A 13,697-nucleotide genomic window follows, 5' to 3' on the forward strand; every position below is an offset into this window, starting at 1 on the left:
GCAGAGAGGATGACCAGTGGCTTGAAGCTGCAGCAAAGTAGATTTAGATCGGATATCTGGAAAATCTTCGCTGTTAGTGAGGCAGTGGGATAGACTGCCTACAGAAGTCGTGGACTCTCATTACTGGAGGTGTTTGAGAAGAGGTTGGGGAGGATCTAGGTGTAGCTATAACTGTTTCTGCCATGAGTATTTCCCATGCTTCTGTGCTTTATTGGTTGCTCCTGCCCTGCACCCCACCCCTTTTTTTCTGCCGTATGCGTTAGGGTGTTCTTACGTGCTTGCAGAAGCATTGGGTGCTGACTACTGCCAAGGCTGGAGACTTCAATTGGGGTGTGCCAATACTCCGGCTGGGAGGGAACCCTCTGCTCAGGTCAGACTGATCCCCAAAAATAGGGGTCAGGAAGGAATTTTACTTGTGGTCAGAGTTGTATAGATTGTAGCAGTTTTCACCTTCCTCTGTAGCGAGGGGCATGGCCCTCTACCCAGGACCTCTTGCGTATATATTGACAACATTATATAGAAGCAGGACGTTGGACACCATTGTTCCCCTGATTTACCTATAGCAAGTTAAGGTGCTAGGTTAGTGTTGTCTCAGGCCTGATGGTAGTCTTATGTAGTGTTTTGATCATGTTTATATGGGATGGTTTGGATAGGGATGGTTCTTCCTCAGGCAGGGGGTTGGACTAGGTGTGCCTTCTGGGTGTCCCTTCCAGCCCTACTTCTCTATGATTCACAGTTGATGGATGCAGCAGTTTTAAATAATCCTGAAGCCAGATGTAAATAGAAGTTTTTAAATAATTTGTACAGATTGCAAGGTAGGAATTACAAAGATGATCGCAGTGAAAGTAAAAATATTTCCTTTCTTTGGAATTTAAAACTTCTTTTCTATGTTGTGTAGAAACATTAAATGAAATGGGTAGGTGGAGAGGTGTCAGGATTGGTAGGGAATTAGGCAGAACTATGAAGTTCAGTAGCCTTAGACAAGTTAGGAACCAGTGGGAGATCCATGATTATAAATCAAGTTCTTGGCATCTAGTCTTGACCTCTGCTCAGAAGTTACCTCTGCCTTTGGCATTCCCTCAGCAAGGAAATCATGTTTGAGTCCCAACTAACAGATTTTTTTAGGTCACCTCTCTCCCATTGGTAGTTATCAGCTCCATAGTCCTTGGCATAAAGTTATTCCCATAAAGGTGAGAAGTACTTCATTGTGAGAGGTTTGTCCTCCAGTTCTTCTCTGTGTAGAACAGTACACTTTAAAGTTAATAAATACCTGGTAATCCAAAAGGAAGACATGAGCTAGAGCTAACATATATCACAGTAGCTTTAGGAAGGCATAGATTGTGTATCCTAAAAATTAGAAGGCTGCACTAAACTAGGTATGTAGTGTGATAACACCTCAGGTCATTAAGCTGGAAGTGCAATATTGTGGACATTACTAAAAACAATTACTATAAAAAAACTACACCATGTGACAAATTTTATACACCCCACATTTTGGTGTAAAGCAAAGCAAAGGAAAAGGATGACTAATCTGCCATGACCATCTATTTCAAGCGTGTGAAGTGGTAGCCTAAATCATTATGGCTATTATAAAATGGTCATTCACTCTGAAATCTCAACACAGTTAAGAGAGAGATGAATGTGGATGTGATATTCCATACCATTGTCAATATGAGTCTTTTGCCTGCATGAGTGCTGTATAACGTGTGGACTATGCACTTTGGTACTTTGAATGGGTCCAGGATGGGGGACCAGAAGGGGCTGGCAGCCTACAGAGGGGCTGAGAGAGAGGCTGAGGGGCCTGGTAGCCCAGGGAGTGGTTGCATGAGACCTACGTGTCTGAGGGCCTGCAGAGGAGCCAAAAGAGAGACCGAGGGGTCTGGTAGCTTGAGTGGGGGCTGAGGGAGAGGGTGATAGGTCTGGAAGCCCAGAGTGGGGCTGAGAGAAGGTGATGGGTCAAAAGGGCCAGTAAGGGGCTGCATCAACAATTGATAGAACATCTGTAAAGATGCCATCTGCTGTCGGGGAAAACCGAAGGATTGGGCCCCAAGGTCACGGTGGGCCGGGGTGGCAATTAGATACGGACAGGTGGGATTAGCGGCGTAGAGTCTGGAGTTAGGGACTCGGAGCGGATTGAGAAAGACAGGTGAATTTATTTGACTTACGCTTCAGGCGTAGGCAGAAAGGTCTTCAGTTACAGTTGGAACACAAACAAACAATTAACAACAAAGGGGTCTGTTGGCCCACGAGGTTCAGTCCGAAGACCTAGTCCCAGGGCTGGTCAACAGCTCATAAATGGGGATTACAAACAACAAAACAAACAATAAAACGAACTGTAACACGGTGATGTTGAACCGCGTGACGCCAGTCCACAGCAATGGACGAATCGGGTGGTCGTATGAGAAAAGCCGAGGTCAGTAGCCAGAAGGTGATGCAGCGGAGACGTCAGTTGGAGGGATGAGCAGAGTCGTAGTTGGTGAAGAAAGCCGAGGTCGATGATCCAGAACCGGGTTAAACAAAGTCCATAGGGTGATCCGAAATCGTAAGCCGTTAATCAGTTCGAAAGGTAAGTCAGGACGCCAGATGAACGTAGTCAAAACCGTAATACAATAAGCAATAAGCCACCGAAGGAGGAGATCAATAGGCCCTGAAGCCTGACTCAGAGAGCAGTCCCTGCAGCAGCAGCCTCTGTCTCTGGTCCCTGCGATCTCCCCTCACACACCACCACACACACCACACACCACCCCCAGGGAGGGGCTCACAGAACTTTTATATCAATTTAGTAGCCAATCAGCGTGCTCTCCGCAGAGAAATTTCTAGTCCGATTACCTCATGTCAGGTTCTGACTGAGCATGCTCTCAGTCAGGAGCTGACACAATCTGAGCATGCGTCTGTGGGGAAAGTAGGTCAACAATGATTGACAGCTCCGCAGGTCACCCAGGGGGCAAGGACTGGGTGAGCCTTGGAAATTTCCACTCACAGCTTCAAACTGCGCATGTCAGTTTAACCTCTTCTGTACTGGCAGCACATACTCAAAAATTTCCATGACATGCCCCCTTGCTGTCAGCACAGAAGCTAGAAGGCCGAATTATACCTCCTCCCCCTCGGTGTTGTCGTCGTTCCGAAACTTATCGGGAGAGGGAATGATGGAATACACGTGTACAGACAAAGCTGAAACCTTCCGTGTCAGAATCTTAGAAATACAACTAACAATAAGAACGATAACTAAGAACACGAATAAAAACGATAACAAGGGTGTTAACAAATTCGTTAGCCATGACGACACATTAAAGCCCAACCAATTGAATATTCTAGACAGCCATCCTTTTCCTATTCCCGCAATGGAATTGACCTCCTCTGCAATTTTTCGGATTTTGATGATTTGACCTTGTAGTGGGACGCTGACATTAGGGATGGCTATGCAGCACATATCGTGGGACAGATTCAAATACTGGCACAGTCCTCCCTGCTGGATGAGGAGTGCATCTAGCGCCAATCGGTTCTGCATAGTCATGCGCGACACTGCTTGTAGCTGTTGGTCTACGAGGTCAAAACCCGTGGCCGTATGATTTGCGAGTAACTCAACCTGCTCAGAAAGTTGTGCTAATGCTATCCGGGCTTTGGCGATCGCGAGTCCCCAGAAAAAGAGACCCTCAAAACCCCAACTGAGTCCCTGGGCAACTTTTTCCCCACTCGTTAAAGAACTCCACACCGGAGTACGAGATCTTTTATCTCGGTGTGACACAAGGGGACTCGGCGGGTGTGCCGTGGAAGCCTGTAGAGGTGGACAAAATAAAATCGAACTCAAGAAACACTGTACACCTGATAATGTAGCTGGTAGGGTGGTGTACAATCGCCCGTCCGAGCATGCCCATACCATTCCCAAAGGTGCTGGTGTACTCAATTCAGAGCATCGACCTGGGGCAGGAAAAGCATGCCTAGTCCTTTCCGGGGGGCCGGATTGTCTAATGGGTTGTTCCACACCATGGCAGAGAGCACTTACTAACACTGCTCGTAATATGGGGTAATAAAAACTAAACCATGAATTGTTTCCCCTGGGGCCTGGCTGAGTTAGATCGATTGTTAATGATTCGTTCCACACCACCAAGGGAGTAGGCTTTACGAGGGGTGAGAGGACGACCTCAGGGTCGGAAGTTTTCCTTCCCCTGGGAACGAGGGTGAGGTGCCAAGGTGGGATAATTGAGCGGGGGTCCCACTTTAGCGACATGTCTGGTCGAGACCAATCCTCACCTTCGGGGTGTATCCCCCATGGGATAGTGGAACAAGCGCACGGAGCTTCCCTTTCCCAGCACTCCTCACGAGGTGGTCGAGTGATTAGCGAGAGAGTGGTGAGATTAAATCCACGGGGCCAAGTGTAACTAGTCAGAATATAGCCTCCTCCCATCAAGGGGACAGAGATATTAATAACATTCTCCCCACTTTCTGAGACCTTGGTAAACCATGTTTCGATGTCAAACGGTACTGAATATGGGATGAGGACCGAATCCTCTACGGACAGAGGGATTTTAAGACACGCGGTCAATCCCTCACCATTCTCGTCGTCTCCCGTGGCATTAGCCCACATTGACAACAAGTACAGAACCGAATTTTGAGACCGCTCAGAATCTGAGATCGATACCGTAGATACAAAAGTAACATATTTACAACACATCAAAACCCAGAGTACTCCAAAGTCCTTTTGTCTTCTTGGCATCTTTGTAGCCTTGTCTGATTTAAGTTGTCACTCTAATTTCCAGGCTCCTCTCAAATCCTCTGAGGAATGATCCGATAACCTGAAACGACAAACATAAACAAAACAACAGAACGTGTCCTTTTTATCTATAGACCTCTTTCTCCTGTACCTTCCAGCACTTAATAAGGGACAAACAGTTGCCCCCTTGCTGGGAGGACAGGAGCTGTGACTTTAAGTAGTTTCATTGGTATGGTTAACGTCTTGTGGTAGAATCGTTTCTGTATTAGAGCGTCTCGATAGCCAGTTGTGGTGGGTGAGTATGGTCCGTCCGCTATCTGTAAGGGTGACCAAGTAGGTGTTCGGATAGCTCTCTGCAGATTGTATTACGCCTTGCAAAACTTTAGGATGGCGATGGTTATGGTCTGGAAGGGAGACCCACACTAACTCGTTGTCTGCAAATTTCTTCTCCCATGGTTCGACTGGTTTTTCCGTAGATTGTTCCCACAAGGGTTTGGTCGCATTCAGATTAATTAGGATCTCATGATTACGGACTGTCCAATTTTGATAACTCCCATTTCCCGTTACTCGGAGCGCTTCTTTATAAAGTCCTATGGCCCGTTCCACAACCCCATTGGACTGGGGATGGTAAGGAAGATGATGATGCCATGTGATGTTATATGACCTAGCGAATTTTTCGACAGTGTTCGATGTAAAAGGTGGCCCACCATCCGATTGTATTGTGGTGGGAACTTGCCACATCGCGAAGACGGCGGTTAAGGCTGTAGTAACTGCTGCAGCGTGGGACTTCCGAAGGGGTACGACGGTCATTAGCCGAGAGCCGAGATCAATAACGAGTAGCCCCTTATTTGGGACTGAGGCTCCAGGTAATGGCCCAAAAAGGTCGACTTGCCAGGTTTGACCTGGGTTGAAATTTTCTTTTGCGAGGGCTCCTTGTGTGCTCCTCGTTGGATGTACTTTCTCCTTTGCACAGGCTGCGCAGGCTTGGACTACGCGCCTCCAGTCACGATGTAAGCCATACTGTGGCTTTTCTACTATGGTCTCACGCCATCGGGAGTAGCATGCCTTGGGGCCTGGATGACTCCATCGCTCGTGCAACCAAGTGAGGTAGGGGTCAATACAAATGGGTTCGCTCGTTTCGTCTAGGGTGAATACTTCATCATTAGTTACTAGTCGTGGCCTGGGTTCGCTCGTATCGTCTAAGGGGAACACTTCATCATTAGGTACTAGTCGTGGCGAGGGTTCGCTCGTATCGTCTAGGGGGAGTACTTCATCATTAGGTACTAGTCGTGGCAACTCATCGATTGTAGCGTGTACCGGGTCGGTGTCATTCCTATGGGAACGTGTGTGGCGGACTAGTGGTAGGATCGTGAACTGCGACAACAGTCGGTATGTGTCTTCCCAAATGTCAAGGTGTTCAGTCGGATTAGTCGTACCAGTTATTATCTCGTAGATGTAATGAGAATCAATAGCGATGATTGGGACAGGGAGAGTCGCGTCGTGGTTTTCTAAGCAGTGCTGTGTAACTGCACGGAATCCCAGGAGTTCATTACGTTGGGCTGACTCACAGCCGGGTTTGATATCGTGTATGCAGCATGGATGACAATAAAAACCATACTTCCCGCCTTCACGGGTGGAACCATCCGACGCCATCCAAGCCGGCTGGGTTGTTCCGTACAATGTGAGGTGTAGTGTTGTGTCAATGATCGGGGGCGGCGGTAGATCCTCGTACTTCCATGCATTCCAATGGTATAAGTGATTTAAGACTAAAGCACTCCATGTGGCTGGTTCTCCATGGAAACATGGATCGGGTCGGTCGTGAGCTAGGCGAGGTATCAAAGTTGCTCCTACTGCCTGCAATCGCCCTTGGCCGACAGCGAGTGGTTCTGCCAGCTGAGCGGCTAGGAGGGTTTTGCCTATGGCACCATATCGATGTTGGTTCGTGCGGATGGTACGATGAGCGAGAAATACTAAGTTTCCATCTGTATTCTTTACCGTGGTGAAAATGTGCTCTGTTGTAAATCCCACCGTGACCGTTAATGGTGAATCAAAATCAATCGCGTGAAGATTCGTTCCCCGAATAGATATTACGAGGTTGTGTAATGCTTTATCATCCTTTGGGGTCCAGGGGGTTTGGCGCCTGGACTTCTCTCGAATTTGCCTCTGAATCCGAGCTATAACTGGGAGATGATCAGGAGTGATGAAATGTCGGACCCAATTCAATCTTCCCAGCAGGGATTGAAAGTCTACCTTCTTTGATAATTCTTTGTTTTTCCATAAATCAAAGGAGAAATCATCGTGGGCCACGCCTTTACGGAGGTCACGAGTAAAGGTAGTCCCTAAGAATGTGATCTCACTCGTCGGGTGCAGTTGAGATTTTTCTTTATTTACGATCCATCCTTCAGTAGTTAAATGTTGGATGAGATCGGTCGTGACTTGGATTACTTCGGTTGCGTTCCTCCCCATGATGGCGATGTCATCGAGGTAAGCCCAGATTCGGATGGACTTGGCGATTTCGTTGCTTTTGGTGAATCTGTCAAGGGTGTCATTCATAGCACTGGTGGCTAAGGCTGGAGCATTTCGATAGCCCTGCGGACATACGTTCCAGTGAAACATTTTCCCTCTGATGCACATGTTGAGGATACCCTCAGAGTCGTCGATAGGTATGGAATAGAACATGTTCTTCAGATCTATAGTCGTGCCCACCCAGTCATGGGCTTGATAATTGGCCATCTCATATAGGTTCTGTGGCAGCGTACTCGATGAAGGTTGGGTCAGTGCTACACAACGTCTATTAACCTCACGGTAATCCACAACGAGGCGTACGGCGTCTGGTCTTCCAGGCTTTGGTATCCCCCAACCTGGGGAAAGGTAAGTGCTCGCCTGTATTCGCCTGATGGAGCCTTCACGGACCAAGTCGTCTAGCAAGGTGTCCAGAGGATCCTGAAGATGCACTTTCGTTGGTATCGGAGTATACCGCCATAGGGAGTGGATTTTTAGCGAGGGTGTATGCCACTCTGGTCTAGGTACAGTCATGATAGGTAGGACTTCTGACACCTTATGTTTCAGTTCCAAAGTGCGAATGCCAGGGATTCCTAAAATGTTCACGTTCCCGAGGACCGCATCCAGTCGTTTGGGATGGCCCTTGACGGTAAATTTCACACGAGCTGTTGCAGTAGCAGCATTGAGGCCTTGAACCATCATTACCTTGTTGGTACGATGATGTGGGATCGACGGTTTGATGACATTAACCTGGGCCCCTGTATCTAGTAGGAATCTTGCCGTAGTGATGTCGTGTGGATCATCGGGGTTCTGTATCTCTATTGAGGCGTACGGTCGAGGATCGCTATCAAAGAGTTTCATGTGGTTCGTCGCTACCAATATCTTTTGTTTTCCGGTTCGGGCTTCCATGTCTTTTTCTCCAACCCCATCCTGTACTCCTTCAGACAAAATAGTTTCCGTTACGCTTGGTTTTTCTTGGTTTTGTTTCGATTCGTTTTGTGTGGTTTCGTTATGCTTCAGACTTTGTTTCGTTTTGGTACGTTTTGGTTCGGTTATCACGGTTTCTTCAAGTTCGGTTTGTGTTCTTCGCTTTACTTCGGTTTTTTCATTTCGTCGTTTGGATTCGCTTCGTTGAGTTTCGCTTCGTGTAGATTCGTTACGCTTTGGTTCGTTTCGTTCTGGGTTACGCCGTTTCAGTTCGGTTTGTCCGCTTAGTTTTGCTTCATCACGTTTAAGTTTGCTTTGTTTCAATGCATTAATCGTTTCCTCGTTTGAGTTCGGTTTAGGTTCGTTTCGCTTACGTTCGTTTTGTGTTACTTCGATTGCTGAGTCCGTTTGTCGCTTTTCTGAGCTGGTCAAGCCATCGATCGCCGGACTTACGCCGATGGCGATCACTCGTTTTTTGGCTTGGTCTTCTCAACAAACCCTAGAGCTCTGGCAAGAGCTCGCTGTCCCTCATCTCTTAGGGCTCTCAGTTGTTCCTTACTTAGGCCAGATTTTTCCAGAAGGAACCCAAACATTGCTCTTTCTAGAGGGGTCCTCTGGGGCGGTGAGTAACTTGTACGGGCTGGCGGCGGAGAAGATCGAGAGTAATATTTTCTTGTTTCCTGTGGTGACACTCGAGGTGGTTTCCGTTGGTTTTTATCAGTAGTTTTTTGATTGTGCTCAATCATGTGTACATATCTTGATTCCCATTTCTCATCCCTGTCGAAGCTTACCCTCTTTTGATGTCGTTGCTTCTCCATGGCTCCTCTTAACTGGTCGAGCTGTCCCAGAGTATGGATAACGGGCCCATTCACGGATGTACTTAGTAATAACCTCGCGGTAATACTTTGATTCCCACCGTAGATTTCAGTGGCGGCATCGACCGCTTCTTGTAAACAAGGTACATCCCCAGATGATAGTACATATCTGTGTGGCCATGCCCCCTGCACCTGAGCAGGTGTCAAATTCAAAGCTTGGTGGGCTGGGTTCCACATGGCGTATGAGGCTCCGATCACTGTATACACCAGTGAGGTAGCACTCGCACGACCCGCATGTCCCTCGTGCCAGGTGTGGATCTTCCTCTGAAGTGCCTCGGTAACCAGAGCTGGAATGGGTATTGGCCAATAATAATTGGCCAGCACTGGCACCGGGTCCACTACTTTCGCTCGGCTCCAAGCTGAATTGCGCACGAGCTGCAAGGCTTCATCTTGATTGATGGTCTCACTCCCTGCTTCTGCTACTAAACGCCCCAACCAGGCAATCGGTGTTTCATCATTTCGTATGCCGGTTTCCTTTCTCAATTCATTCATCTCAGAGCGTGTTCTGGTTCGTGTCGTGATGGTCTGTCTTGTTTGACCCTGAGGATCAGTTACCCATTTTTGAACTGCAATGGGAAAAGCAGATACTAATTCTTCGGTGTAATCGTTGTGTTGTTGGCTTGGTTTATTTCGTGTTACTCTTATGAAGTCGTTCTCAGCTTCATCAGCACTTATGGTTTCGTTTGTATAATTCATCTTGGTTACTGGTTTAGTCATTTCTATTAATCCGTTGCTTGTGTTTGTTCCGATGGTACTCGTTTTAATCGTTAAGCTTCTTGTTTTTACATCATTCGTGTCGGTTCCAATAGTATTCGTGCTCACTCTTGATTTCCTTATGGTTACGTTGTTAGTCTTATCTTCGCTTGTTGTTTCAGTTGTTTCCGTTCCTATGCTGTGCTTAATTACTTTGTTGCAGTCTTCGTTGTCCGTTTGGGTGCAATTCTCCCGTACGTCCTCCTGGTGGCGCTGGCTGACGTACGGAGGCGGTGGCTTGCGTACAGCAGGTGGCGCTGTTGCGGGAGGCCGGCTCTCAGTGGGCGGAACCATAGACAGCATTTTTCCGGAAGGCGGGCTCGGGATGGGTGGAGCTGGGCGTCGTGACGTCAGCATCGGTTTTGGCGCGCTGACAGTTTGGTCGGCGCCATCTTGTAATGGCCGCTCGGCCAATTTTTGTGTCACAGCTCTGGTTGCTGCCATGAGCTGGGCCCTAGTGTCAGTTAGCTCCCTCAGTAAGACAACGTACTCCTGGAAAAGCACATTTATTATACGGCCTTTCTTCCACCGGGGTCCCGACCATTTTATTTTTCTGCCGTCCTTCTCCAGGCACTCTCGTAGCTGGACCAAGAGCTCATGCCCCCTAGACCCGATGGCAAGGGTCGGGCAGTTAAACCCGTCAGGAGGGGTATCCTCACCACCCTCCTTCACATACTTTATGCACCGGGCGAATTCTCGGTCCGGGCCTGAGGTTGCCATGCCCGAAGGTTTCTTACGGGCCAGGGCTACGGTCCCGGTCTCCCCCCTTGGGCGGTAAACGGCCCGAGGATCCTGGATAATGCAACCCAGCGCACTTGGGGTGAGCCGAACGGCCCATTCTTCCCCACTTTCTCCCCGGAGGGACAGGTACCCGCTCACAGTTCCTTCAGCCGGTGCGGCCTGATGGAATGCTATGTGGTCCCATAAGTCCTCGGCACCGATGGTCTGCCGGACTCGGTTGCTCCATGGGCAACTCCTTATAATCTCCGACTCCAATACGCCTCCCATTGATCCTGTTCGTGACGCCATGTCGGGGAAAACCGAAGGATTGGGCCCCAAGGTCACGGTGGGCCGGGGTGGCAATTAGATACGGACAGGTGGGATTAGCGGCGTAGAGTCTGGAGTTAGGGACTCGGAGCGGATTGAGAAAGACAGGTGAATTTATTTGACTTACGCTTCAGGCGTAGGCAGAAAGGTCTTCAGTTACAGTTGGAACACAAACAAACAATTAACAACAAAGGGGTCTGTTGGCCCACGAGGTTCAGTCCGAAGACCTAGTCCCAGGGCTGGTCAACAGCTCATAAATGGGGATTACAAACAACAAAACAAACAATAAAACGAACTGTAACACGGTGATGTTGAACCGCGTGACGCCAGTCCACAGCAATGGACGAATCGGGTGGTCGTATGAGAAAAGCCGAGGTCAGTAGCCAGAAGGTGATGCAGCGGAGACGTCAGTTGGAGGGATGAGCAGAGTCGTAGTTGGTGAAGAAAGCCGAGGTCGATGATCCAGAACCGGGTTAAACAAAGTCCATAGGGTGATCCGAAATCGTAAGCCGTTAATCAGTTCGAAAGGTAAGTCAGGACGCCAGATGAACGTAGTCAAAACCGTAATACAATAAGCAATAAGCCACCGAAGGAGGAGATCAATAGGCCCTGAAGCCTGACTCAGAGAGCAGTCCCTGCAGCAGCAGCCTCTGTCTCTGGTCCCTGCGATCTCCCCTCACACACCACCACACACACCACACACCACCCCCAGGGAGGGGCTCACAGAACTTTTATATCAATTTAGTAGCCAATCAGCGTGCTCTCCGCAGAGAAATTTCTAGTCCGATTACCTCATGTCAGGTTCTGACTGAGCATGCTCTCAGTCAGGAGCTGACACAATCTGAGCATGCGTCTGTGGGGAAAGTAGGTCAACAATGATTGACAGCTCCGCAGGTCACCCAGGGGGCAAGGACTGGGTGAGCCTTGGAAATTTCCACTCACAGCTTCAAACTGCGCATGTCAGTTTAACCTCTTCTGTACTGGCAGCACATACTCAAAAATTTCCATGACATCTGCAAGGCATGGGGCATGGTGCAGGGGAAGTAGGGAGCCACGGGGTTGGCCCATAAGGCCACAACCACAATTCAGGTGTGCATTATAATAAGATCAGGCTAGCCTCCCACACTATATATTTATTAATATCAATCAGGGCAGACTGCCCCTGGAATGGGGTATTTAAAAAAATTTGGGGGTATCGCGTTTCACTCCCACATTGTCATCTACAGGAAACCTTCCATTAATTTGAAACAATGTGGGTTTTGAAGGACTGATTGAAGTAAGAGGATCAAAGGTTGTGCCTCTTTCTGCTGAATCTGCCGAAAATTTACCAGGTAAAGTAAGGGACTTCCATCTCCTAAGGAGTTTGTCCTGAGTTTCTTGTGTGCCCCAGTAGCTGTACTAGCACAGCTTGGGTGATGCTGGGCACTCCAGTAGTCCTCCACTCTTTTGTCTTGCATCCCAGGAGATTCCTAGCTTTATTTTGGGCAAGAGCTCTGTCGTCTGGATGCCATAAGTTTTCTTCCCTCCATTTCTTTGTACTGCTTTTTGTGTATGGACATAAGTTATGGTTACCATAGACCTTCCTTATGAGCAATCGAAATAGAAACATGCATCTAAAAGCCTCTTTCTCTTGGCATTTTTAAGACATCATGCTTGAGCTAGTACCTTTTTGCGTTGAGAAGTTTCAGCCCAGGGCAGTACTTGTAAGCTCATTAAAGCAGGGATTTAGTATAGAAATGCCAATGGACTCTTCTAATAAGATCATGCACTTTGTCTGAAAAGCCAAATTAATTATGGAACAAAGCATCTATTTGCAAACATATACCTTGGTAATCAGCAATGAGGGCAGAAGTTTATGGTGACCGTGTTCTCTTAATTGGATTAATTATCTTCTAAGGAATTCATCTATTACTTTGCAGTAGTTTAATTCCCTGAGCAACTGCTATGTTTTACAGGTTTGCAAGTAGGATTGAACCTTGGCAGTTTTGTGTGAGATTCTGGGCCTTATTCTCAAAACATCTGGAGTCCTTTTAGGTCTTCCGTACCTCACCGTTTTACAAACTGCGCTATTGTAACTCACCAAACTGATTCTCAGCCAGGGTGCAGCCAGATCCTTTGAAGTATGCTGGGAAGTGTGAGGAGATAATCTTCTTAATTTATCACCTCATCTCCTCATGCTTTGTTTAAGTACAGGCTCAGGTTTGCCCCTGCCTGGATGATTTCCTATCCCTTCTGTCTAGCTTCTGCAAGGAGGGGAGGTAAGCGCCATGAAATATAAATTAGGTTTTGAAATTGTGTGCCTCTCAAAAGTTATGGGAGGATGCCTCAAGTCCAAAAAGATTGAGAACCACTGATTTACCATTATTGACATGTTTTGTTTTCAGTATTGAGCTAATTCTTTCTTAGTACAGCTCCAAGTAAGGTCCATAGTTCTTTTCACACCCTTGGAAAGCGTTTGTGGTCAAACTGTCTGTGTTACGTTTTAAGGAAACTTTTTATTCCTTTGCTCTGGTATTTAACTTGCACTATACAAGGAGATAATCCAATGCGGTACTGTTATAGAAGTCTATAGACCTTCTGGTATCCATACCTGTGCATGACCATTTAAAAATCGATTCCCTTGAGTCCTCTAGGGAAATGTTCTCAGAGCAGCTGCGTGAAACCACAGACACTTGATTAATTGTGGACACGAACACAACCAGGGCAAGCAAATTGAATTTTATTAGCAGACGCTTAGGATTGTGAATCCAAAAAGATGACAAAGCCAGTAGGGAAATATAAATTGCCCAAGCGAGGGACTAACATTAGAGGGATGGGGTGAGGAGGGGAACACAACTAGATTCCCCAAATAAGTCAATATTGGCTGAGCTTGTGTTGAGTGT

At 47.6% G+C, this 13,697-nt stretch overlaps 2 protein-coding genes across 2 annotated transcripts; both read right to left on the reverse strand.

Annotated features, from left to right (window-relative positions):
• Nucleotides 1-2,156: 2,156 nt before the first annotated feature.
• LOC149856710 (uncharacterized) lies at nt 2,157-4,714 on the reverse strand. Its single transcript, XM_090064087.1, has 2 exons — nt 2,745-4,714; nt 2,157-2,713 (listed from the first exon to the last, which is right to left on the reverse strand). Exon 1 carries the CDS (start codon nt 4,712-4,714, stop codon nt 3,089-3,091), a length of 1,626 nt encoding a protein of 541 aa, XP_089920213.1. The 3' UTR covers nt 2,157-2,713; nt 2,745-3,088.
• A 4,197-nt stretch (nt 4,715-8,911) lies between these two features.
• On the reverse strand, nt 8,912-11,793 carry LOC149856711 (uncharacterized). The gene is made up of 3 exons (XM_090064089.1): nt 11,522-11,793; nt 9,655-11,490; nt 8,912-9,043 (listed from the first exon to the last, which is right to left on the reverse strand). Exons 2-3 carry the CDS (start codon nt 10,795-10,797, stop codon nt 8,912-8,914), a joined length of 1,275 nt encoding a protein of 424 aa, XP_089920215.1. The 5' UTR covers nt 10,798-11,490; nt 11,522-11,793.
• Between the last annotated feature and the right edge of the window lie 1,904 nt (nt 11,794-13,697).

Source organism: Crocodylus siamensis, chromosome 10 (genome assembly GCF_052110815.1).
Source record: "Crocodylus siamensis isolate JL-2025a chromosome 10, ASM5211081v1, whole genome shotgun sequence".
Classification (NCBI taxonomy): Eukaryota; Metazoa; Chordata; order Crocodylia; family Crocodylidae; genus Crocodylus; species Crocodylus siamensis.